The 22,507-nt window shown below is 51.8% G+C and overlaps 1 protein-coding gene across 2 annotated transcripts; it reads left to right on the top strand.

Annotated features, from left to right (window-relative positions):
* Window positions 1-3,014: 3,014 nt before the first annotated feature.
* SGK2 (serum/glucocorticoid regulated kinase 2) lies at window positions 3,015-22,503 on the top strand. Of its 2 annotated transcripts, XM_056354693.1 has the most exons (15): window positions 3,015-3,291; window positions 6,972-7,125; window positions 12,650-12,719; window positions 13,996-14,053; window positions 14,460-14,509; window positions 15,109-15,166; window positions 15,759-15,842; window positions 16,161-16,292; window positions 17,169-17,281; window positions 17,816-17,852; window positions 18,402-18,488; window positions 19,863-19,958; window positions 20,225-20,380; window positions 20,779-20,868; window positions 21,091-22,503. In XM_056354693.1, the coding sequence occupies exons 2-15, from the start codon at window positions 7,074-7,076 to the stop codon at window positions 21,244-21,246; spliced, it is 1,239 nt and encodes a 412-aa protein (XP_056210668.1). In that variant the 5' UTR covers window positions 3,015-3,291; window positions 6,972-7,073; the 3' UTR covers window positions 21,247-22,503. The 2 variants fall into 2 exon arrangements, with proteins under 2 accessions (XP_056210668.1, XP_056210669.1); XM_056354694.1 differs by lacking the exons at window positions 3,015-3,291; window positions 6,972-7,125; window positions 12,650-12,719 and adding an exon at window positions 12,750-12,952.
* Window positions 22,504-22,507: the final 4 nt, after the last annotated feature.

The raw sequence follows: 22,507 nt of genomic DNA, 5'->3' as shown, positions 1-22,507 counted from the left end.
GAGGTCTCCCCGGTCTCCCCCTGCCCCACTCCCGGGGCTCCCCCCTGCTCGCCCCGGCTCTCCCCCCTGCTCACAGCCCAGGGCTCCCCCTGCCCGCCCCGGGGGTCTCCCCCAGCCCGCCCCGGGGCTCCCCCCGCCCGCAGCCCGGCGGCGCAGCGCCCTCGCCCGACGGCGCGGCCCGGCGGGGTGCGGGCACCGAGCCCGGCCGGAGGGTCTGGGCGAGCCGCTCCCCCTTCACAGGCGCCGGCTGGTGCGGCTCCTGCCGGGAACGTTCCGCTCCAACTGCGGTTTCTCCCTGGGGTGCTGACAGGGGACGGGCATGGGAGAACCAGCCCATCTTCTGGTCGGAACCATCAGCAGCAGGGCTGAGCTAACCCCTCGGATCTTGGATGTGGAGAGCTGAGGAGCTCTGGCAGGTTAACATGCTCCTCTGCACATCTGTCGTTGGCATCGGCTGTGTGCGTGGTGGTTTTGGGGTGCTTGTCTCCCCGTGTTCCCCTGGGACCGCAGGGAGCGGAGGGATGCAGCCAGGACAGCTGCCATGCTGCAGCGGCTGCACAGCTTACTCGCCTCTCCTTGCGGGCAGTGGCCCGTGCGGGGCTGCTGGGCGCTCACACACTAACCTGTCCTGTGTCTTTGTGTTTTTCAGAGGTCAAAGGTTCTCCGCTTCAGGGTACATGAGGATGGAAACCATTCTATGAAGCTTTAACTTTATAGAGGTTTTCAATCTAATTCAGCGCTTTCCCCCCCCCCCCCCTTGGAAACAGAAATGGCTCCGTCTTGGAGTGTATTTGGGGTTGTAAGATGAGTTGTGCCTTTTTTGTGACGGTGGGGAAATTCAGGGCAGCTGAGGGCTCCTTGCTCCTATCCCTCAGGGAGCAGAACAGTGGAGCACGAGCAGAAAGTCCCCCAGCCCCTGCAAGGGCAGCTCAACCCCTAGGTCCTGCCCAGGCACAGCCCCCCCAGGCCCCTGCGCCCCAGGGAGCAGATACCGCCCGGCTGGAGGGACTCTGCGAGGCATTTCTGCCTCCCGCGTGATGCCTGGCAGAGGCTGCGTGGGTCCCAGGGATGACAGGGCATCTCAGCGTCTGGCTCACTGTAGTTTTCAGCTGCGGTAAAGCCAGCAATTATCCAGAGAGCCCCGGCAGGCTTTGTCTCACTGTCAGTTCTGCTCAAGCACTTTCCTCCGTGTTTCTGCTGGGTGTCGACGCACGCTCGTGGCTGACGTGCGACGAGCTTGCGAAATGAGCCTGCTCAGCAGGCCAGAGCGATAAGCTGAGGCTTTGTCCTCTAAACTTGTCCATGGCTGCAATGAGTGAGGCTGTGGGTGCAACCCTCGTGACTTGGGCTTGAAATACAGGCAGCCCCCTCCAACCTGCCGCAGCAGACATTCTGATGCTGTGCTGATGTGAGTGAAAGTGTATGTGAACGCAGTGTTGTGGGAGATGTGCAGCCTTTAACGTAGGGGATGCAGTGGAGTGAGCAAAAGAAACCCCAAAATAGCAGCAGGTTTAACTTGGACAAAGCAGGAATCTGAAAAGCCAGCATGATGGCAAAGTCTGATCTCTGTTCCAAATGCCTTTTGTCTGCAGCTTCGTAGCTTCTGGTCATGTGCTGCAGCAATCCTCTAAACCTTCTGATTCTGAAAATGAGACAAACAAAGGCCCTCTCTGCGCTAGCAGGGAATCTATTTATTTCTCCCTCTGTGTCTTTATGGTTCCTGAAGTACAATAGGGACCTCTATTTGCATTTGTTCCCTGAGACATGAGCGTGATATCAAACCTCTGTTACCCTCACACATCTGCACGGCCATGCCACCTGGTGGGACTGTGGGTGGGAGCTGGAGCAAGGTGAGGGCTGAGCCTGCTCCTCTCTGCGCGCTGCCACTGGTGCTGGAGCTCACTGCGGGGCAGGTATGGCTCTGCCGTCTCCCCACACACACGGAGCTGGAGACCTTGGCTGCAGTGGCAGCTGGCTGTCGTGGCCTCACGAACCTTGGATGCTCCAAACCACATATTCCAGACTGTTTCAGAAAACGCTTATTTTGATGGGGGCACCAGTGTTCTCCATCATCTGATTTTATACATCTTTGTACCCATCTGTGTATTCAAATCCTGCCTCAGCTCACACTTTTGCTTTCTTAATGGCCTCCCTGTGCAGTGATCCTTTTTCTTTCTCCTCTCTGCTTTGGGATTCACAGGCCTAGCTGGGACAGGCATGTGCCAATGGCAAGAGGTCAGTAGCTTGACAAACACTCAAGGAATGGTGCTGCCATTCAGGTTTTCTCAGAGCTGTGGGATCTATCAGCCAACTACATCATGGTCAACTCCCACGAGAGGGGCAGGTGCAAAAGGGCTTCTGAGGGTAAAAGGAATCTTCCTGCACAATCAGAAAATACCTCCCATGCATGAAGTTTGTATTTCAGGTGAGGAGCTTGAGGGTCCACCAGTGACTCCACCAATACACCCATCAAAGCCTTATCTGGGCACCCACACAGGGATGTGGTGATCAGTGGTGCTGGGCACCTAGGGATAGGAACAGGGAGCAAATAGGGGATGGCATGAATGGAGGGCAGTCGATTTTGGCTCCCAGAGGGCTGCTCTGGCCTCAGTTTTGATGTGCCCATGGGGTTCAGTCCTTGCCGGCTGCTCAGGTGCTTGTTGTACGTACATGTGGCCCAGGATGGAGCCAGGGGAGGGTCACACAGGAGGCAGAAGTGGGGTTGTAGGACTGTCACGCCTGCACAGTTCAAACATGTAAAAGTCCCTGGATCTGTTGCCCCGGACACAGTGCTGCCAGGGGACAAGGCTCCACATCGCCCAGCTCCTTCCTTGCTGGCAAGCTCCGCAGATTGCTGGTGGATGGGCAATGGGTTGTGTCCACATCCAGGAGGTCTTGCTGGCGTTTGGGAGGTGACCCATGCCTCACTACCTCTGCTAGGACCCAGCATGTGACCTGGCACAGCCTCCAGCGAACAAAGCACTTTGTTCTGACCCTTTGCACTTCCCTGCCGGTGAGCTGCCCTCTAATCCCCCCAAGGAGGGATTTTCCTCTCCCACCCGAGCTCCCTGTGCCTTGGTCCCCTCGGGAGGGCTGGCAGGGTAATCATTTACTTCCTGCCACAAGCTCCTCCTTCGGACTTTTCCTTCGACCTTCAGACAGAATCGTCAAAATAAAAACAACTGGAGGGACAGTGGTACATGCTGCTTCCCGCAGCTGGAGTGGGGCAGTGCCCGCCGGCTCTGCTGCCGGAGCCCAGGAGCCCAGCTCCCCACGCCTCGCGCTGTGCAGGTAATGCCGATTTGCTTTCTCTGGGATGATCACAACCTTCCCTTCTCTTAATGAGGTCCTGAACCCCTTTGGGAAAAGCAGGGGGTTTTGTGAAGGACTCGTCCCTTGCTGCCAGGGACCCGGCTGGCCCGTAGGAGAGCTGCTCCCCAGGCATCTGGCTCAGGGTCAGCAGCGAGAAGTGGAGGGGATTTGAGTTCCAGCAGTGGGTTTGTTTCCCACCTGTGGAGGAATCCAGAGAGGAGACGAACAGTTCCTTGCTCCCTCTGGAAATGCTGTACTAGGTGGAAAGGTTTCTTGCATTAACTGTGCCTTCCCCAGGAAACTTCCATCACAAGGAACTTCCATCACCCTGCTGTGTCCGCAGCCCCTCACCTCCCTGGGTTAGGTCCCATTAGGAGCAGCCACAAGTGTTTCTGACCTTGGGTAATTTCAGGAGCTGGCAGATCAGCAGAGGCAACTGGTGACCAGCCATGTGTGTGTCCATGTCCCTGAGCTACCTGCACAGGGAAAGGAGGCTTGGACTGCACTGGCCTTTTGCAGCCAGCACCAGAAGGGTGAGGTTTGCACCAGAAATTTCAGGTCATTTTGGCTGTGGTCTTCTGGGCTGTGTCTCTGCAGCCAGGCTGGCCTGGCAAAGCTCAGGGGTGCTAGCATCCCTCTAACGGGGCATCCCTGACCTCCTCGCTGGCAGGACAGGGAGGGTTGTTCCTGCTCAGTGCCAGAGCAGGGGAGCAGAGACGGGCTCAGCAGATTTCAGTGCAGAGCTGCCGCTCTTGCACAGGGGCTCACTGGTCCTGACAATGCCTGGAGCAGTGCTTGGCCCAATTTGGACTGGGCTGCCCACTGCATCCAGTACATATAGCTGTGCTGGAGAGACTATCCCCAGCTGCGCCAGCCCCAGTTGCTTCCCATGCATGTAGATAAAAAGGGGTAAAAACATATATCCCATACGGTGGAGCTGGAGTCGGCGGCTCTCAGGGATGGGATGGGGGTGGAGCAGGGCAGAGGGGAGACAAGCTTTCCTAACGAACCCAGCACTGTGCCAGCAGTGAGGGGCCTGGTTTCGGGCAGTGCAGCTCTCCAAGCCGTCTCCAAGCTGTTAAGCCCTGCTCAATCCGGCTGGGAAACTGCCTCTCTGCCCTTGTCCCTGCCAGGCTGGTCACACTTGGGGCTTGAGCCGTGGGTGGTGGCCCTGAGTGTGCACCCTATGTCAGACTGACTTGCACTGCAGGAGAAAAGAGGTGCTCATCCCCAAAAACAGCTGGTTTCTTTTAAGAAAGGCTCTAAAACATAGGCTGTAATGTATCCTGAAGTCCTGCTGGGGAGGAGAGGAAGCAGGAAAATTGCACCTTCCCCAAGGACAAGGCTGGCCAGCCAGGAGAGGAAGGGTTGCTTAGAGTCAGACTGCTTCCAGCTTTGTGCTATTTATTCAGAGACTGTGCCTACACTTAAAAAGCACTTGGAAGCAAAAAAGTCCCAGCCAACTAATTTAATGGCAATAGGAAGACCAGTCATTTATTCCTCTGCAGATATAGAGGCTTTACAAGAGACCAGTAGCATTCTGTCATGTTCGTATTTGTAGAAATGGAGGCACAGAACGCTCGAGATTTGCTCAAACCCACTTTAGCTGTGCTTTGGAATAAAAACTTGCCCCCAAGTGGCCTCCTCTTGGCTTTTTTGACCAAAACTTCCCAGCACCCATGTGGGACTCCTTGGCAAAATCAAAGGCAATGCCTGAGGCAGAGCCCTGGCTTTTTAAAGCTAAAAGAAAAATGTAGAGAGAAAAAAATAATTTAAACAAACCCAGTGGTCACCAGTGGTCTATTTAGTCTTTCATGAATCCTCTTAAGATGAAGAAATAGGCTTTTATCCTATCCTATCCTATCCTATCCTATCCTATCCTATCCTATCCTATCCTATCCTATCCTGTCCTATTCCTTACCCAGCAGAGATAACTGAATAGTCAAACATTTTAGGTCACCTTTCACTGCAGGTTGATGGAAACTTGCTTTGTGCTCTCTAGAGAAATATTTGTTTTAATCTTATCTGGACCCTTCCTTGCAATTACAATTGCTCAGGACTGTGTGTTTCCACTGCAGCAATACTTTTATGATTACGGTTACAGATATTGCCAGATGGGGAGATTAAAATAGTACACCTTTCCCTATAAAATAGCATATATGCATTGCATATAAAACATTTTAATAGGGAGAGACAGGGGTACTCTCTGCATGTAGAGACAACGGGCTGGACCTGTGCAAATGTGGCTTTCCCGGGGTGAGTGGCACTGGCCAGGGCTGGCCCTGCTGGCAGGGACCAGGCTCAGCTGGACCACACAGCCCTAGACCCCCTACAGGGCTTGTGCGAGTGAAGGCAGCTTTCCTCCCCCGGGAGGGAAAGGAAAATGCTTCCAAGCACTGCCAATGTCTGGAGGCTCTGAGCTGTGCGAGTGCAGCTGAAAAAAATCACCTTTTCTGGCCAGGGCTTGCTCCTACCATGAGCTGACCAAGTCCATCCCAGTCAGGAGATGTGCACAGAAGGGGTTAAATTGGCCAACAGCTGCCCATCACCTCTGCCCCCAGGTCCAGCCAGAGGTTTGCCTGGCACAGAAGTGCTCTCTGGAGGGCAGGGAAACACTGCCCCAGCACGGAAGACCAGCAACGCTGGCAGAACACAACCCTGACACCAGCAGGACTCCAGCCTCACTAAAATTTTAAATTGTGTTTAGGAGTGTGCGGGTGCTGGGCAGGGGAATGGGCCAAGGGTGTAAGAGGTGCATGGCCACACCTGCAGTGGCCACAGGGATGTGTGCCTATCTAATGTACGTGCCCTGCAAGGGCTCCCACATCCAGCAGCCCCTCCAACATGGCACTAACGTGTCCTGTCGTGGGGCAGGGGCAGTGCTGGGCAAGGGGCAGGAGCTGCTGCTGGCCATGACTGTGGGTGCACAGGGGCAGGGCAAGGGGAAACCCTCACCCCTGGCACAAGGGGAGGGCAGCCTGGGTGGGCAGCACGCTGCAGCCTGACCCTGCTCACATCTACCTGTCCCACTCATGTCCTCCATCACGGGGACAACCGCTGGCCCAGGACACCTCTCCAGGGAGATGCATGGGGGTCGCCAGGGCAAAGCCCTCGGCAGCTTCCCCAGGCACCCGCTGGCATCTGCTGTTGAACCCCCAAGTGAGGATCTGCACTATGCTGGGGACTTACTGGGGGTCTATGTGTCCCTGTGCTTCCAGGGAATGTCTCCTCCTGTGCCAGGGAGCCACTAGTGCCAGGGCAGTCACCCTGGGTACAGGGACAACGAATAGGGTCTCAGGTGCTCAAAAGCATCAAAACCCAAATCCTTTCCCGAGAGCAGAAATCTGTGAATTTTACAGTTGTAGGGTAAATTTCTTCTGCTGTACAGAAGTCAAACAGCCAACCAGTGCCACTCAGCTCTCTTCCAGTGTCCCCCCACCTGCCAGTCCCAACCCTCTTTAGAGGCGTGTCCCAAAGCAAAGCCAGGGACACTAGCATGGTGGCAGAGCACCCTAATGATCCCCGCCAGACCGAGCACTGGGTAGGTGCCACAAAGGGAGCCAGCCCCACATCCCAGAGCCATGCCTGGCTGGCAGGCAGCCAGCGCTGCGCCTGAGGGCTTGTTTCTAGCCTGATTCCTGTGCCCTTCACCTTTGCAGCTGGAGAAACATCTGCACGCTCTGCTTCCCGAGGATGCCTGCTGCCCATCGCTGAGCTCTCGCCCCAGCCCTAAGGAGAAGGGACTACTTCGTCTGGCTTTTATGTACATGGCCTGGATGGAGCCCTCCTCTACCGCCCTTGGGAAGACGAAGGGTAATGCTCCCACCGACTGGCACTGTGTCATTAACCCCCTGGGGATGGCGAGGGCACGGAGGAAGCTTCCCCACAGAGGGAGGTCTCCCACCGGCTGGGCAGCTGGCAGAGGGCAGAGCCCCACTGCACACCTTCCAGGTGGGGTCCAGCCTGGCTCATGCCACAGCCAGGGCTCGCCCTTCCCAGCAAGGGCTGCACAGAGCCCGGCTCCCGTGGGACCCACAGAGGACCCAGGAGGTGGCTGTGTGCAGGGGTGACGGCAGCTTCACGCTGCACGCCTGGCCCTGAGTTACACCTGGCGCGTGCACAGCCCTGGAGTGTCAGCAGCCCTTACAGATGGAGGGGGCATGATGGGCAAAACCAACCCAACCTTCGCTTTGTCCGTCGGTATCTATTGTTGTTCCTGGCTGCACTCCAGATTAGATATTTTATGCATTCTAGCTGGTAAAAACTTTTCCCTCCAGGATCCTTCTGCTTCCTCTCCTTTGGATAGAAAATGGGTTTTTAATTAAAGATGCCTTTATATGGAAAATAAAATCAAGCAGATTTTGTTGATAATACCAAGTTTTTTATTGAAAGGAACAAAAGCAGGAGATATTGATTTGAAAATGTAAATTAGCTGCTGAAAGTATTTTGAAACTTGACCATTACAATGCAAGTAGAGGCAAAACTGGAGAAAATCAAAACATAATAGGAGATATTTTTAAAAGCTGATGATGCCAATAGCTTGAGGATTTTGGCTGAGCAAAAAAATTCAGGCTTTGACCTGAGACAGAACAGTACTTCAAGCAACATGCTGCTTCCCCTCTCATCACACATGGCAATGAGCACATCAGGTGTTTCAGATCATTTCTCTGGGTGGCTGTAGTCTGGGGTTAGGGACCTGTCCCACAGCGATCAGCCCCTCTGCTCCCCCTGGGGAAGGCTGCCCAGACCTCTGCCTTTACTGCCTTGCACTTACTCCTTAGCTTGCACCGTAAGATGGCTTTTCTCCTGTTGCAGCTGCACACAGGGAGATTTTATAGGAAATTATAGTGGAAGCAAAAAGCGATTGCTTTATTTTCAGTGAAGAGAGAGCCCTTCTCCAATGTTTCCCTTTTCTCAGAGCTTAGCTTTGTTCTCTCAAATCATTGCATGCTTGCAATGCCAGGTTTTCCTGTCCATGTACGTTTATGTTTGCATTTAATACTGCTGCAAAGCACCAGTCTGGCTACCCTGGGCTGCAGTCTTCCTGGGTTAGTGGAGGACATGGGAAGGAGCAACTTCTTCTGGGTTTGACCTGAACCAAATGACAGCCATGACCTTCCTCCCCACCACAGGACAGGAGACAAATTTTCAGCTTACTAATGTGTAAAAAGTTGTTCTGAACACCTGAGATGCCTGCCAGGGTATAATTTGCTCCAACCCATCACCCAGACCGCTCCCTCCTCATCCAAAACTACCACCCCTACCTAAATTCTCACTCCTTGGGTATATCTAGCAGGTGTCTCTTCATTTTTTGCAGCTGATCAGCTTTTCCTGCTCTCTTTAAAGGGCTGTAAGTGAGCCAGCAGTGGGATGGTTACCTTGGGAGGGTGGGGGTGTTTGTGTTCACAGGCTAAATGAAGTGCTGCAGGAAGCAAAGCTATTCCCCTCTGAGATTTAGGAAAGCGCCTGGGGCTTCTGCTCTGCCAGGACAGCCAGAGGCAGAGGGGGCTGGTGTGGGGATGGGGACTGAGGGGTCTCTGTGCTCGCTGGCTGTGGGCTGCTTCCCATGCATCAGGACGCAGCCTCTGCTTGTAGAGGTGCTCCCAGGTGTGTTTAATGCTTTGTTCTCTATTTTCATGGGGTTATTTTTTGCAAAAAATGCTGCAAGCTTTTAGCCACCTGCTGTTTTCTTTCAGCCTTGCATGTAGTTTTTCCCCCAAAATCCAAAGGGTTGTTTGTAATGTGGGTTCCAGCTTGCTCAGAGCCAGGGCTGCTTGGCTGGGGCTCCTGCTTTGCTATGCAGTCTCTCTGGGGTGTAGGGAAAAGGGTCTGCAAGAGAAAATTGGGCAAAGCAGAAGCTCTGCAGAGGGTAGCTAAGAAAGCTTCCCCAAGTGAAGAAGTCTTTTAAAGTCGTTCCTAACCTCTTCCTGGATTAGCTGCATGCTATAATGTCTCAATGGGAATGAAAGTGGAGTTCAGTGCTGGCCTGGAGCTCTCTCTTGCATCTGTAGCAGAGGAAAGCTTGAGTTCCGTGGGTTTTTATTGGATTTTTTTTCCTCCTTTATTGAGGAAAAGCATGTGTTTGCAGGAATACTCCTTCCTGCCCCTCCCTATGCTCCTTCTCTGAGCTGAAACTGGGGCATCTCCCCCTTACACCCTGTGCAGCCCCTGCGAGGGACAAAAGCTGTGGGCTGCCTTAGGTGCCCCTCTCTCAACCTTGCCCCTCCAAACCCTGTGCTGCCTCCAAAACATCACCTGCTATCCCAGTGACAGCCTGCCAGGCCTCCTTGCCTCCGCATGCTGGCAACTAGCCCTTCCTAGAGCAGGAGAGGACGAGGCACTTGCTCGGAGGGGTTTGCAATCTAGGTTAGGTAGGGAACGATGCTGAGAGCGGTGACATCAGGGAAGAGGGTGGGAGGCAGCTTGCAGATGACGAGTCTATGAGGTTGCCTTTCTGTGCAAGGTATGCGTTGCATTAGTAATGTGTTTGTAGCAAATAACGCTGGGCTAGCATGGGAATGTGGGTCACCGCTGGCAGAACTGTTGAAGGAAGAAGGAGCTGCTTGTGCTGTGCTGGGAAGAAAATGTATGTTACCGAGGGATGTTTGGTGGGGGGAGATTTAGCTGTATGAACTGCTCCAACTTGTAAGTAGTAGCTTTGTGTTGGCCAAGTGGGTGCGTGCTGCCTGAGGGATGCCTCTGGCCTGCGCGTTGGGGGTGAAATGGTCTTTGGGGAGGGGGGCAGTGGTGGTGGTGATACGGTGCAGTGTGTTGTGTTCTGAGTGTGTGATAGTCACATCGTATCAGGAAACTCCTAGACTTGCTTGCTGATGCTCTCTGTGGCCCTGGCCAAGCCTAGAGCGTTCCTGCTGCCCCAGCAGGCACAAGGAGGGATGCAGCCGGGCATGTATAACCAAGGATTCCAGCGTATTTTCGTGACCTATTTCTGATTCTGTTGTTCAGCATGTGTGCACTCAGAAATCTTTGTGCTTTAGGGGGAGTAGGGTTTGTTAGTGATAAGGAAAAGCCAGTTTGACTGATCAGGAGATTTAAACCAAAAACTAACCTGGCTTTGAAGGTGGACTGAGGCTGGGCAAGGTGGCTCTGAGCCTGAATAGAAAAGGATACAGGATGAGGACGTATGTATTCTACAAACGTGTGTGGTACTTCAGTGCGATGAGAGAGACTCTTGCCTCAGAGCAAATACATTAAATGCAATAGCTTTGTTGGAAAGCACTGCCCTTGGTCAGCAGGGACTTGTTGCGTAGCTTCACTTCCAGCAAAGAAGCACTGGAGCAGAACGGGGCTGGTGGGGGGAAGCATGAACAGGCTGTGGCCCTGGAAGAGGCTGCTGCCTAACTGCAGGCTGTGGAGACCTTGCTAAAGCAGCCTTGTCCAAGCCCCTCAGAGCAAGTCAGGGACTTGTCCTGCATCCTGCGCTGCCAGCAAATGCCTCCAGGCCAGGTGGAGGTGTGTCTGTGGCTGGCCTGTGTGCTCCAAGGTGCCCAAGCTGTGACATGTCCACCTGTGCCCGAGTTGTTATACCCCCTCCCCGAGTCTGAGATCAGAACAGCGTATGCTGCCACTGACAGACCGTGGGGCCAAACCCAAGCTTGTGGGGGTTCAGGTTTGTAGGGAACAGGCTGTGTCACCTGTTTGGAGCAGGAGCGAGGTGGTAACTGTGTGGGCTTGGTTGGGTTGCTGTGGTAAGGGGTGGGAGCCCTGGCTCCTCTATCTGCTGCTGCCATTTGCAGCCTGGGGCCTGTTACACATACCTGTGAGCTCTCACCATCCCCTGTGCCAACCTCCTCCCTTGCCCTGAGCCGTGAGTGTCGCCTGTGCCAAGGCAGCAGGGCGGACATCCCTCTGCTGTGACCGTGGTACCTGGCCAGCCTGTCTAGCAGCCTGTGGGACAGGTGCAGCCCCAAGGCAGGTGTTGGATGACCTTCAGTAGACCTCAGTGAGCCAGGGAGAGCCAGACTGTCAGGGAAATAAGGACTATGCCCAGTGGGAGGGGATGGGGATTGATCCGTCTGGGTGCTGCCTGCGTGCTGTCCCTGCCGGTGGGTGCCTGCTGGGACAGGCTCTGTACCTGCTGCAGAGCAAAGTATCAGACAAGGTCAGGGTCTCGGACCAGCCTGATGTTGTAAGCTCTCTCACTGAGTGGTTTGTGGGTTTCACTTTAAATTTCTGTTTTTCCTTTCTTATCTGTTCGGAGACTCTGAAACCACAGCCTGTTTTTTCGGGTCCTCATCAGATACGCACCCAGATCCCAGGATCACTGGTGGAGCCTGGTTCAGTGGCTCTCCGGAGCGTGCAGGTCCCTCCACCTGGCAGATCTGAAGACCCATGCAGGAAGGGTTCTCTAAATGGGCTTGTGTTTACCTCAAAACTTGTTGTTGTCCTACAAACTCCTTGCCTGGGCTCTGGCAGTTGGTGCTGCCAATTCCTTGGTCTGTAGAAGAGCTATTCCAGGATGACAACTTGCTTGTGTCTACAAAGGCCCCCTTTTTTTTTTTAGGGGAAGCAGTGGAAAGTGTATGTTTTTGTGACTGTTTTAATTCTTTATTTCCCTCCAGTAGTAAAACTAGGGCAGAGCCAGGGAGTAAAACTGAGTCTTCAAATATTTTTGTTATTTACTCCTAAGCAAAACAAGGAACTCCTCCATAGACGTTGCCTTCCCAGGGTTTTCTTTTGCTCGGCCTGTGCGCTAGGGAGCAGGCTCAGGACTTTGCCTCTTTGTGAAGGGAGAGGTGGTGATGATGATGGGTGGTGGCAACTGCCTGCACAGCTGAGCATGAGGGATGCTCTGTGGTGGGAATCCCAGCTTCTGGCACTGGCTGTGTCCTTGGGCAAGTCACTTACTTGCTGCGATGTGTGTGTGCTGGCTTACCTCCTGCAGGGCCCTGAAAGGTTTCATTCATGTCCCTAATTACTCAGAGTCCTGAATGAAAGGGGCAGTGGATGTGCCAAGTGTGTGACGTATTCCAGTACAACATCGTCCTTATGAGCACACTCCTTGTCCCTCCTGGGGACCAAGGGGTGGCTCAGGGAGGCTTGACGGGGTTGCTTTAGCCTGAGTCCCCTCTGCCATGGGAGAGAGTGTCTGTTTTGTGGCACTCATCCCCATCCTGTGAGCTATTGAGGGCTCCTGGCAGGGCTGGGAGGGGAGCTGTCCTGGTTCCTATAATTTCCTGGTTATTTTGGTACGTGGGTGGAAGTGGGAGGAGGGCAGCTGTGGAGAGAAGAGCAAGGTCAGTGAAGAACAAACGTGCCTCTGTGCACTTGAAATCATGCTGCCAGCTAATCGGCTTCGGTGCTCCAACTTTCCTTGCAGAACTCATCAAGCACGGCCGTGAGAGGATAGGACAAACCTTCAAGGCGTCCGGCTCCAGGCTCTGCTCGTAGTGAGTATGAAAACCTCCCAGTGGGATGAGAGCCCTTTAAAAGCTCAGCCTGATAACCCCCGTGCTGGCCCGGCGGTGAATGGAGCTGGCTGGCACCGGCCAGATGTGGGCAGTCCCCAGGGAGAGCTGCCAGCACCCGCTGCCTCCCAGCATCTCCTGCCATGGGCGGCTCCGGGATGGCCGGGGGTCTGTGCCTGACAGTGTGTGGGGGCGGAGAGAGGGAGCACCCGCAGGTGAGATGTGTGGGAGGCCAGTGGGAACTTCGGGCCCCCTTTTTGGAAGGGGCACAGCAGAGGGTGGCTGGGGGGATGAGAGCCTTCGGAGCCTCCCTGTGGTGTGTGAGAGCTTGGTGGGGCTGAGGGGGGAATGGAAGAAGCTCTCTGGGACTGGGAAGAAGGGAACAGAGCTGCCTCCCCCCACTCCACCTTCTGTCATCTTTTTAATCCCAACTTTTGCAAGGAGAGTGGGGGAGCCTTTAAAACCAAAGGGAGGAATCCCTGGGGTGGCAGGACCCATCCCTCCCCAGTGATGCCCAAGCAGGGTGGATCTGAACCAACAAGTGTTGATGTTCAAGTCCAGCACCTCCAGCCCCAGCAGCAGCTGTGCTGCCTGGATGAGAGCCCTGTGTGTTAATGCCTCTGCCCACAGAGTACGGGCCAGCCCCTTTCCTCTGCAACATCAACAGCCCCAAACTGCCCTGATCTGCCCTGGCCTGGGGGAATGGCCTCTGTCTGCTGCCAGCCTGGAAGGCATGTGGTGGTCAGACCCAGCTGGACTCCCCTGGCTCCCTGTGGGGACACTTGCTGGGCTGCAGCATCCCTATGCAATGGGCTGGGGGCTGCATCTGCCTGGAGAGGGGGCTGGCCATAGCCAGGAGGGCTGCAATCTTGTCTGGCCCTGATGCTGTGCTGCTGCTGGGGCTGTACTGGTCTTCACATGTTGGTGCCCTGCCTAGTTTCTGCTATTGCAAATCAAGGGCTAACTGTACCATTTAATCTGCTTGTGCTTCTTTGAATCACTTGTGCACCCATGAACGTTTTCCCCCTCCATCTGTCAGTATGCACCTGCTGTCCCCTGCCTCCCCCAGAGCATGTGCACCCCCACCCCTTGGGAGTAGCAGTGCTACCAAGGGGGTAGCTGGGGAATTCAGCTGAGGCTTGCCGTGATGGAGGAGAGCACACACTGGGGTCTGCACTGGTCCCTGCTGAGTTATGGTGTGAAGCTGTTTCTCTCTTGGATTTTGTTTTCAATACTGGCTTACTCTTCTTTTCCCAAGTGCTGAACGAGTTGCTCTTCTAATGGATCGTTCCCGGAGCCCAGACAAAAGCACCCAGGTGAGACCATGGCTCTGAGCCAGCAAGTTCTTACCTTTGGGATGGAGAGGGGCTGGTGCCTGTAGGAGAAAAAGCAAGGAGGAGATCCTGTGTTAGCCTGCTGGGAGTCTTACTGCTGCCTTGTCCCTGTGGGTGATGCTGGGAGAAGAAAAAGGAGAGCAGAGAGGCCCAACATAGCCTTTTGGAAGAGGCATAATGCTCCCGGAGTCTGGGGAGGGGAAGATAATCTTCAAGGTTGCTTCCAACCCAAACTATTCCACCATCAGTTAAAAGTTTGCCAAAGCATCCATTGTGTCTCTTGCTCATGGGTGCTTACCAATGGCTCTGTGCAAGTGATGCTGTATTGAGGAAAGGAAAGCACAACCTGCAGCGTGGTCCTTGTGACTAACATTGTTATCTTCCCTAGCCTCCAGCCACAACTGACAACATCAACCTTGGACCTTCTGCAAACCCAAAGTAAGCTCCCTGCAAAAGCCAGGTAGGGTGTGGAGCACGCATTGAAGGGATCTGGTAGGGGAATGCAGTTGGTCCCTGTGTCTCACATGGGTGGTGTCTGTGAAAGTCCCAACAATTACATTACTTGTCCTTTAATAGAATGTGTATCACCGGTGCATAGTTTTCAAGACATTCAGCTAGAGCTGATCCCTGTTGTGGTAGCAATCCTCTCCTGTCCATGCCTGCAGCGCTGTGTCACAGCTCTCTTGAAAGGTAGTAAGGGAAGATCTTCCTCATCCCTGCTGGCTCCCTGACTGTCTTTCTCTGGAAATGGGGATAAACTGTTCCCTGCAAAGGTGCTGCTTGGTCCTGACAGGTGCTTTCACTTGCCACAGTGTTCAGCGGGTGGGTTGCTGAGGGACTGCTCCTCCTCTGCTGGGCGCACTGACATGTGCAGTGCGAATCCCGAGCTGGCTGGGAGCGAGGGTCACCCGTCCAGTGCCCTCTAATCGCTTTCACAAACACTTGTGTTTCCAAGAAGGAACTCAGCTTTGATGGCAGCATTGCTGTTGTGTGTGTTTCTCCCAGAAACATTAACTTGTTCCATTCTTGCTCAACAGTGCCAAGCCAACAGACTTTGACTTCCTGAAGGTTATTGGCAAAGGAAGCTTTGGAAAAGTAAGTGGGCTTGTACAGGTGGGCTGTAGCTCTTCAGAGGCAGCTTGGAAAGAGAAAGCATGCCTAGCTGCGTCCTTTGCTTGCACCTTTCCTGGGGAGTTTGGCCTCAGTGGGGCTGAGACCAGATGAAGCCTGAGATAGGGTTTTCATCATCTGTCCTTTGAGCTGTCCTGCAGTCTCTCTAAGGACAGAAGTGTAAGGTGTTTTATGTTCAGGGTGGGGATGGTAAGGAGAAGTACTTGATTCAAAATAAGTTTCAGGCTTGTTCAGCTGGCAAAAGATCTTGAGATAAATCTGTATCTTGTGAAATAGCAAGGATTCACTTTAAATGGGACTGTCCCCAAATGCTCCAAAACTATTTTCTATTGGGTGTGTAAGGGATGGATGTGGAGATGCTGTGTGCTTCTTTCCAGCAATGAGAAAGTTCTGGGAAGTAAGAGGGCTGGAGCTTGGTCTTTAAAACTTTGTACCTGACCCTGTGTAGCTGTACACTCTGTATAATCACTCACAAGAGTGTTGAGCTTCTGTGAGGAAACGCCAACCATGAGCAGAAGGTGAGACTGAAACCCATGACCAGGGCCTTCTGTTGCAGGTTCTCCTGGCCAAACGCAAGTGTGATGGGACTTTTTATGCAGTGAAAGTCTTGCATAAGAAAACTATCCTGAAGAAAAAGGAGGTATGTCTGCTCTCCTTGGCTACTTCTGTGAATAGTGGTCAGCGTGTATAAGGTATCCTGGTAATACAATCAAGGTATCTTGTGGCTGGTATTCATGTAGACATCTCACATGTTAAACATGGATTTCTCTTGCCATGGGAACATGGAGAAGAAATGAGATGAATCTGGTCAGAGAGGAGAGTGTTTCCCTTTCAGGGGCTGGAGATAACCCTCTTGGGCTCCCAGCTGCCACCCATTTTGAAAACAGCAGTGAGCCCCTACAGGAGGCTGGACTGGACCCTTGCCAGAAATGTTAACACCTTGCCTGCTTTTTGATAGCAAAACCACATCATGGCAGAACGCAACGTGCTCCTGAAAAATGTCAAGCACCCTTTCCTTGTGGGACTCCATTACTCCTTTCAGACCTCAGAGAAGCTTTACTTTGTGCTTGACTATGTAAATGGAGGGGAGGTGAGTGCACACTTACAGGCTTTATTTCAATCCTCTGTTTGGTCCTTCCCACACATGCTGCTTTTATTGCCAAAAATTGTTTCTTGTCAGAAGATAATGATGTTGAAGTATAATGCTGTTTTGACTGCTGGGAAAGACCAGCCAGGAGTGGCTGGCATGCTATCTCACCTGTAAATTGAATGAAGATCTTGCTGGCTGACCAGAGTCAGATGATTCCCAAGGCAAGGATGCTGAGAAAAGTGTGTGTTAGGGGAATCTTAAAATCCTATGGAGAATATGGGAAATACAGATGTTGGTGAGTCTTAGGGAAAACCCACTAGTGAGGCAGCTCTGGGTCCTAGTCCAGTGCTTGGGTGAGGTCATTGCAGTTTGCTAAACAACTTTCTGTCCTGTAGATGCTCACTTTTTTCAGCTGTCTTTTTCTGTGCTCTCTGAAACTGGCTGGGAGATACTGTTAACATGAATGTCTTGCCTAAAGAGATTTTATATTGGGGATCTTAGTGGGTTCAGATCTCTGCATGCCACTTGTCATGGCCATACTACCACTATAATCAGCTTGTGGGATGTAGCAATCCTAATTTTATAATAGTTCTAATAAACTTCTTTTTAGGATTTTTTTTTAACTAGATCAGCAGATAACAGTGTTCTGGGGAATGAATTCTTAAGTGAGATTGTGATGTAAGAGGAGGACAAATGAAGCAACTTCTACAAATGTGTTTAGATTGCTCAAGGTAACGTGGTTAGGGCTTATTTGGTGCTGTTCATGTGTCACTTGCTGCAAATTGGTTTGTGCTTGAGTAGCTGGCCTTCAGGCTTGCTCCAGATATCCTTCAGTTTTTTAGAGAAGAAATGATCAACCTTCTCATCTGCCTGTAGCTCTTCTTCCACTTGCAAAGGGAGCGCTGTTTCCGTGAACCCCGGGCCAGATTCTATGCTGCAGAAGTTGCTAGTGCAATTGGGTACCTGCATTCTTTAAACATCATTTACAGGTAAGGTACATCTGCTGGGGAGAGCAGGGGCATGTAGCCTGCCCAGCCAGGCTGTGTGCAGTGCTGGGGAGGGAAAGGGCTTCACCAGGGCCCTGCAAAATGTAGGACTGGAGTAGCTGAAGAACATCCTAGTCCAGACAAGACAATGTGCTGCTGGCACTTTATCCTGCAAGAGGGATACGGTCTGCACGGGACCTGATGGGCAGTAAATACTTCCAGCCTGATAGTGGGAAGGACAGAGAATGGTTAAGTGCAAATACCAAAAATAAATCTAGCTCAATAGGTAAGAAATTTTCTCAGTAACAATTTATGCATAGAAATGCAGGCTAACACCTGATCTGTATGAGCAGCCTTTCTGTGTTTGCATGTGTGTATATTGATACCCCACAGTGATGGGAACCTGCACTTTGGGAAAGTCTTGGTGAACTGGATTGGGAAGCTTTGTTAGCTCCTGTTCTTAGCTGCTGGTGTTTCCGATCTGGCTTTTCTAAATATCTGGCCAAACCTGCTCAAACAGCACTCTTTGTCTTGCAGGGACTTAAAACCTGAGAACATTCTCCTGGATTGCCAGGTATATTCACAACTCCTGCTGTCTTCTTTCTGCCTTTAAAAGCATCAAGACCACAAACAGAGGGCTATGGTCCTGCAAGCTGGGCTATAGCTCATTTCCTTGCATAGATTTTGTATGTATGCACCACTGCATTTCCATGCAGGTACTGCAAGAGGGAGTGAGCTGTTCCTCTGCAGAACTGCATGCTTGAAGCCCTCTCACCTCATTCCCAAAAGCTGGGACCTGACTTGTGGTCGGGGATCGGGGGTGCTAAAAGCAAGTCACTGCTGGTACTCTGATAGTGACTGCTGTATCAACTGGCTCTGGGACAATGCAGTGGCAAAGCACAGCAGTGCTGAATCTCTTAATTGCTATGCAGTTGTAGACAAATTAAAAAAAATCTAGACTCTTTCTCTATAGCTCCTGTACTTGTACTATAGGATGCCTAGAAGGTGAGGGAGGGGAAACAGATGAGCAGTGGGGAACTAAACACTATATGAGATGCAATGTGAAGGGAAATGCTGTCTCCTCTAGGAGCGGGCCAAGCTGAAATTTCTCCCTCTTCTTTAGGGACACATAGTATTGACAGACTTTGGACTCTGCAAAGAAGGAATGGAGCAAGAGGAGACAACTTCTACTTTTTGTGGCACTCCAGAGGTACGGCATGTGCTGGGGTTTCACTGTGATCTGGGGACTGAAAGCCTTCAGAAACTTGCAGCCCTGGATCTCAGACTTACATGGGTGCTCAGCATCTCAAAATACGGGCTTTGTGAATTAGACCGTCTCGGGCTCTTTGAGGCTGTCAGCCTAAAGCTGGAGTTCAGATAAGGCCTACCCTACCTAGGAGAGAGAATTTTACCTGTAGCAACTGATTAGTACTCTAAATTTGTTGTGCTATGAGGGGCAGGGATCCCTGTGCTTGGAAATGGCCAGTCTTGTGAAGCTGGGACTGTTCCAGGTGACTATGGAGACAACCTTGACCCTGGCAGCCCATGAGCAGGCTGTTTACCTGCTCTGATACCTTGGAGCTGCAGAACAGGGAGCCTGCTGGTACTGACATACATGGGACCTTGCTGGGCTCTTCTGTGTACTTGTTTTGCAGCTCCTGTGTAGCACGCTGTGTGGAGGAGAGCACCAGGCTCTCCTTTGGAATGTGAGCACTGCTCAGAGGGGAGGAAATGCCTTCTTTCCAATGCACCTCAGCTGGGTGTTGCTAAAACCCATCTCCAATCTGCTGCCTTGGAGGCTTTCTTCTTGCTTCTTACTGAGCTGGGGATCTTGGTAGCACTGTGGCCTTAGTAATGCAGCTGTTCTGCTGCCCTTCCTCGGACAGCTTGGAGAAGGGTCTGTATATTCCTCTTAGTATTCAAGCACAGTAGAAGTGTGCAGGAATTCCCTGGGGGTAGCCCTTTGCTTTCAGTGGGGACCTACTTATGCAACAGTACAGCATGAACCAAGCAGGAATGTTTGAGCTTTGTTTTGTGGGTTTTGGTGAGTGTCTGTTTTTTGTGGTTTTTTTGTTTCCCCTGCCCTAGACAAGGGAGCCTGACAGCACACAGAGACAATCCTGTGGGAGACCAGGCTTGATGTGCTGCTTGTTCTGCAGGCTGCTTGAGTTCTTGTGTGTTGCTCCTTAGTGGTGGTTATTGGTAGTTTTGCTGCTTTGAACAGACTTAGTGGGATGAAAAACTGCAGCTTTCTTAAAACCACAGAAGCCTTTTAGAGGTGTAACGTGTCAATGCAGGACAGGTGTGCTGGTTGAGTTGTTGTGGGTGGCAGATCCTTGTACAAGTCCTCTGTAAGAGGAGAAACTTCTGTAGCCCAGAAAAACATGTTGGGGGTTTCAGTAGGTGTCTTTCAAACCCATAGCTCTGAAGCAAGTGGAAAGTCTATAAAAGAACAGTCAAAATGCATCTGTGTGCTTCCTAATGCGTTTGCTCAGCTTGAACTACAGCCAGCTTTGCATACTTATGAGGGCAGAGCCCTTCCTTTTGTAATTTGACTCAATTATTTGCTTCTGGCTCTTCCCAGTACCTGGCTCCTGAGGTGCTAAAGAAGCAGCCATATGACAGGACAGTAGACTGGTGGTGCCTAGGAGCTGTCCTTTATGAAATGCTGTTTGGACTGGTAAGTTTGGAAGCAGTCTGGTTTGCTTTACATGGTGGAGAATTTTCAAAAGTTGTGGTGTGAGGTTGGTTGTTCACGTGGTACCTGACAGACCACTGAATCCTGAATCGGATGACCTGGTTGAGTCATACCATTACCCTTTTGAACACAGCAATATAGCAGGTCTCCCTCATCTGCTCACTGCAGGACTCGTTTTGACCTGTGATGTGAGGTTCCTTATGGTAGCTCATGTCTTACTTGGCTGTTTCTTCTCTCTTTCAAAATAGCCTCCTTTTTACAGCCGGGATGTCTCTCAGATGTATGACAACATTCTGCACAAGCCACTCCAGATCCAAGGAAGCAAGACTGTGGCAGCTTGTGACATCCTCCAGGGACTCCTCCACAAGGACCAGAAGAGGAGGCTGGGGGCCAAGACAGACTTTGTAGGTGGCCCCCCTTACAATCAGGAGGGAGGAGGGATAGGAAACTTTTCTGTTCAGGGCCTTTCTTTCATGATAACAGCATGCCCTGTGAAAAAGCTTTGCATGCAATTTGATGTCTCTCCAATCTCCTAAAAGAGGCATATAGAGTTGACCTGAATTTCCAAAGGGAAAGGTGTGGTGACAAGTTAGGACAGCAATGCGTGATGGTTTCATGTCCCTTCAAGGGATTACTGGACTGTGACCCTCATGTATTAAAGATTTGCTACATGGCCCCTATATGAACATGCAGTAGCTCTAAGTCTTGCTCCAAACACTTAATGGTATGAAACCAGCTGGCAGGTGCTGGAAAAGGAGGGTTGGCAGAAGACTGACTCTTTCTCCCCCTGCTTTCTATGCAGCTTGAGATAAAGAACCATGTATTCTTCAGCCCAATAAACTGGGATGACTTGTACCACAAGAGGATTACTCCTCCATTCAACCCCAATGTGGTAAGTGGGTATTTCTGTTGGTATCTGGTTTACAGCGTTACAAAAGGAATGCTCTCCAGATGTCTTGTGTGGGCACTGGGCATTGCTGCAGTGCAGGTTAGGAACTGCAAACGCAGCGGTGAGAACTCTGTTGGAAGAGCAGCTGTGTTAGAATACCTGAACATAAGCAGTTGGTTGGGGTCTGCTCACTCCACGTGACCATGCGTATGCTCTTTGGCTTAGGCTGGTCCAGCTGATCTGCGACACTTTGATCCAGAGTTCACCCAAGAAGCGATCTCCGCCTCCATCACCCACACGCCTGACCTAGCAGCCAGCAGCTCCAGTGCCTCAGATGCATTTTTAGGATTTTCTTATGCACCAGCTGAAGAGGGCATCTAGGTTTTATAAAGGCTTTCAGAAGCCAGATTTTAACTAAACGGTTTTATGTTTGTTTTTCTTTTTTTTTTTTTTTTTTGGAAAGGATTGGTAATGTCCTTTTGCTCATGGTTTAATGAAATTGGGACTAATATACTAACTGGCTGGAATGGAACAAAGCTCTTAACTTGCTGTTTGGTGGATGTCCCTCTAAAGGACTGTTCCACTGGCAGGGAAAGTGGGACACCAATTATGATTTCCACACCACCCCCACCACTATCCCCAGCGCCCCCGAGTGTCTTGTGCTACTTGGCAGAATTGTATTCACTCTGTGGTTGTATTTATGGTTGCGGTATGTACCATCATTCACATTAACAGCCATGTCCCTGTAACTGGCCACTTTTTTTTTTTTTTTGGTGGAGCTAACTACCCAGCTACGTCCAACTGCTTTGCCTTCCCACTAGAGAGGGGAACTCTTCACACTTCCAAGAGCAATAGCTTTTGTCCTTGAAGTGGACGGTGCCATTTAAGCTACTCATCCTGGGCTGAGAAACTATCTGGTTGTTGCTCCAAGGGCAGCTGCAGGGCTGTAAATCCCAAGCTGTGCTTGTGAGCGGATCATCTCTCTGGTCCAGGATTGGGATGCTGCTGAAGCAACAAGGAAGCTGTTACGGAAGAGCCACTGTGTGGGAGAAAAATCCTGGATAAAATGGGTGGGGAAGAGGTTGAATTGTTGGAAAATACCTTATGGCTAAACCTTGCTTGGGCTGGGGGATCCTTTCACAGCATGTGTGTGACTTGCCTGAGGCACGCCAACAGTAACGTGAGGAGCATGATGTGGAGCACGGGGCAGCAGGCAGCGGTGATGCGCAGGGCAGTGCCAGCAGGACCCGCGGCAGGGCAGGCCGGGCAGCACCGGCCCCTCGCAGTGTGAGTGTGAGGAGAGCAGCAGCGGCGCTCCACGCCCCAGCGCCTGCCTGAAAATGCGTCACTGATGTACAAGTTATTTATTCTGCCTTAATTTAAATGCTGATGTATTCGTTGTATGTCACTGCCCCCTTTTTTGTCTTTTTAAAGCTGTTTTGTTCTGTTGCTGCAAGGAGGAGAAAGGGGGCTAACTGCAACACGGGGATAAAGAAGGGGCTTTCTAGAAGTTGTGGTGCTCACACTGTTGGGAAGCTTGCGCTGGAACAATGTTGGTTTGTGGTTGTTTTTTTTTATCAGACTTTTCTCTTGTACATGCTGAATCTGCTATGGTTTATATTAAAGTGCATACACCGATGTG

The sequence above is a fragment of the Falco biarmicus genome, chromosome 10, assembly GCF_023638135.1.
Source record: "Falco biarmicus isolate bFalBia1 chromosome 10, bFalBia1.pri, whole genome shotgun sequence".
Lineage (NCBI taxonomy): Eukaryota > Metazoa > Chordata > Aves > Falconiformes > Falconidae > Falco > Falco biarmicus.
The sequence above is the reverse complement of the archived record's forward strand: the minus strand, read 5'-3'. Positions and strand labels throughout refer to the sequence as shown.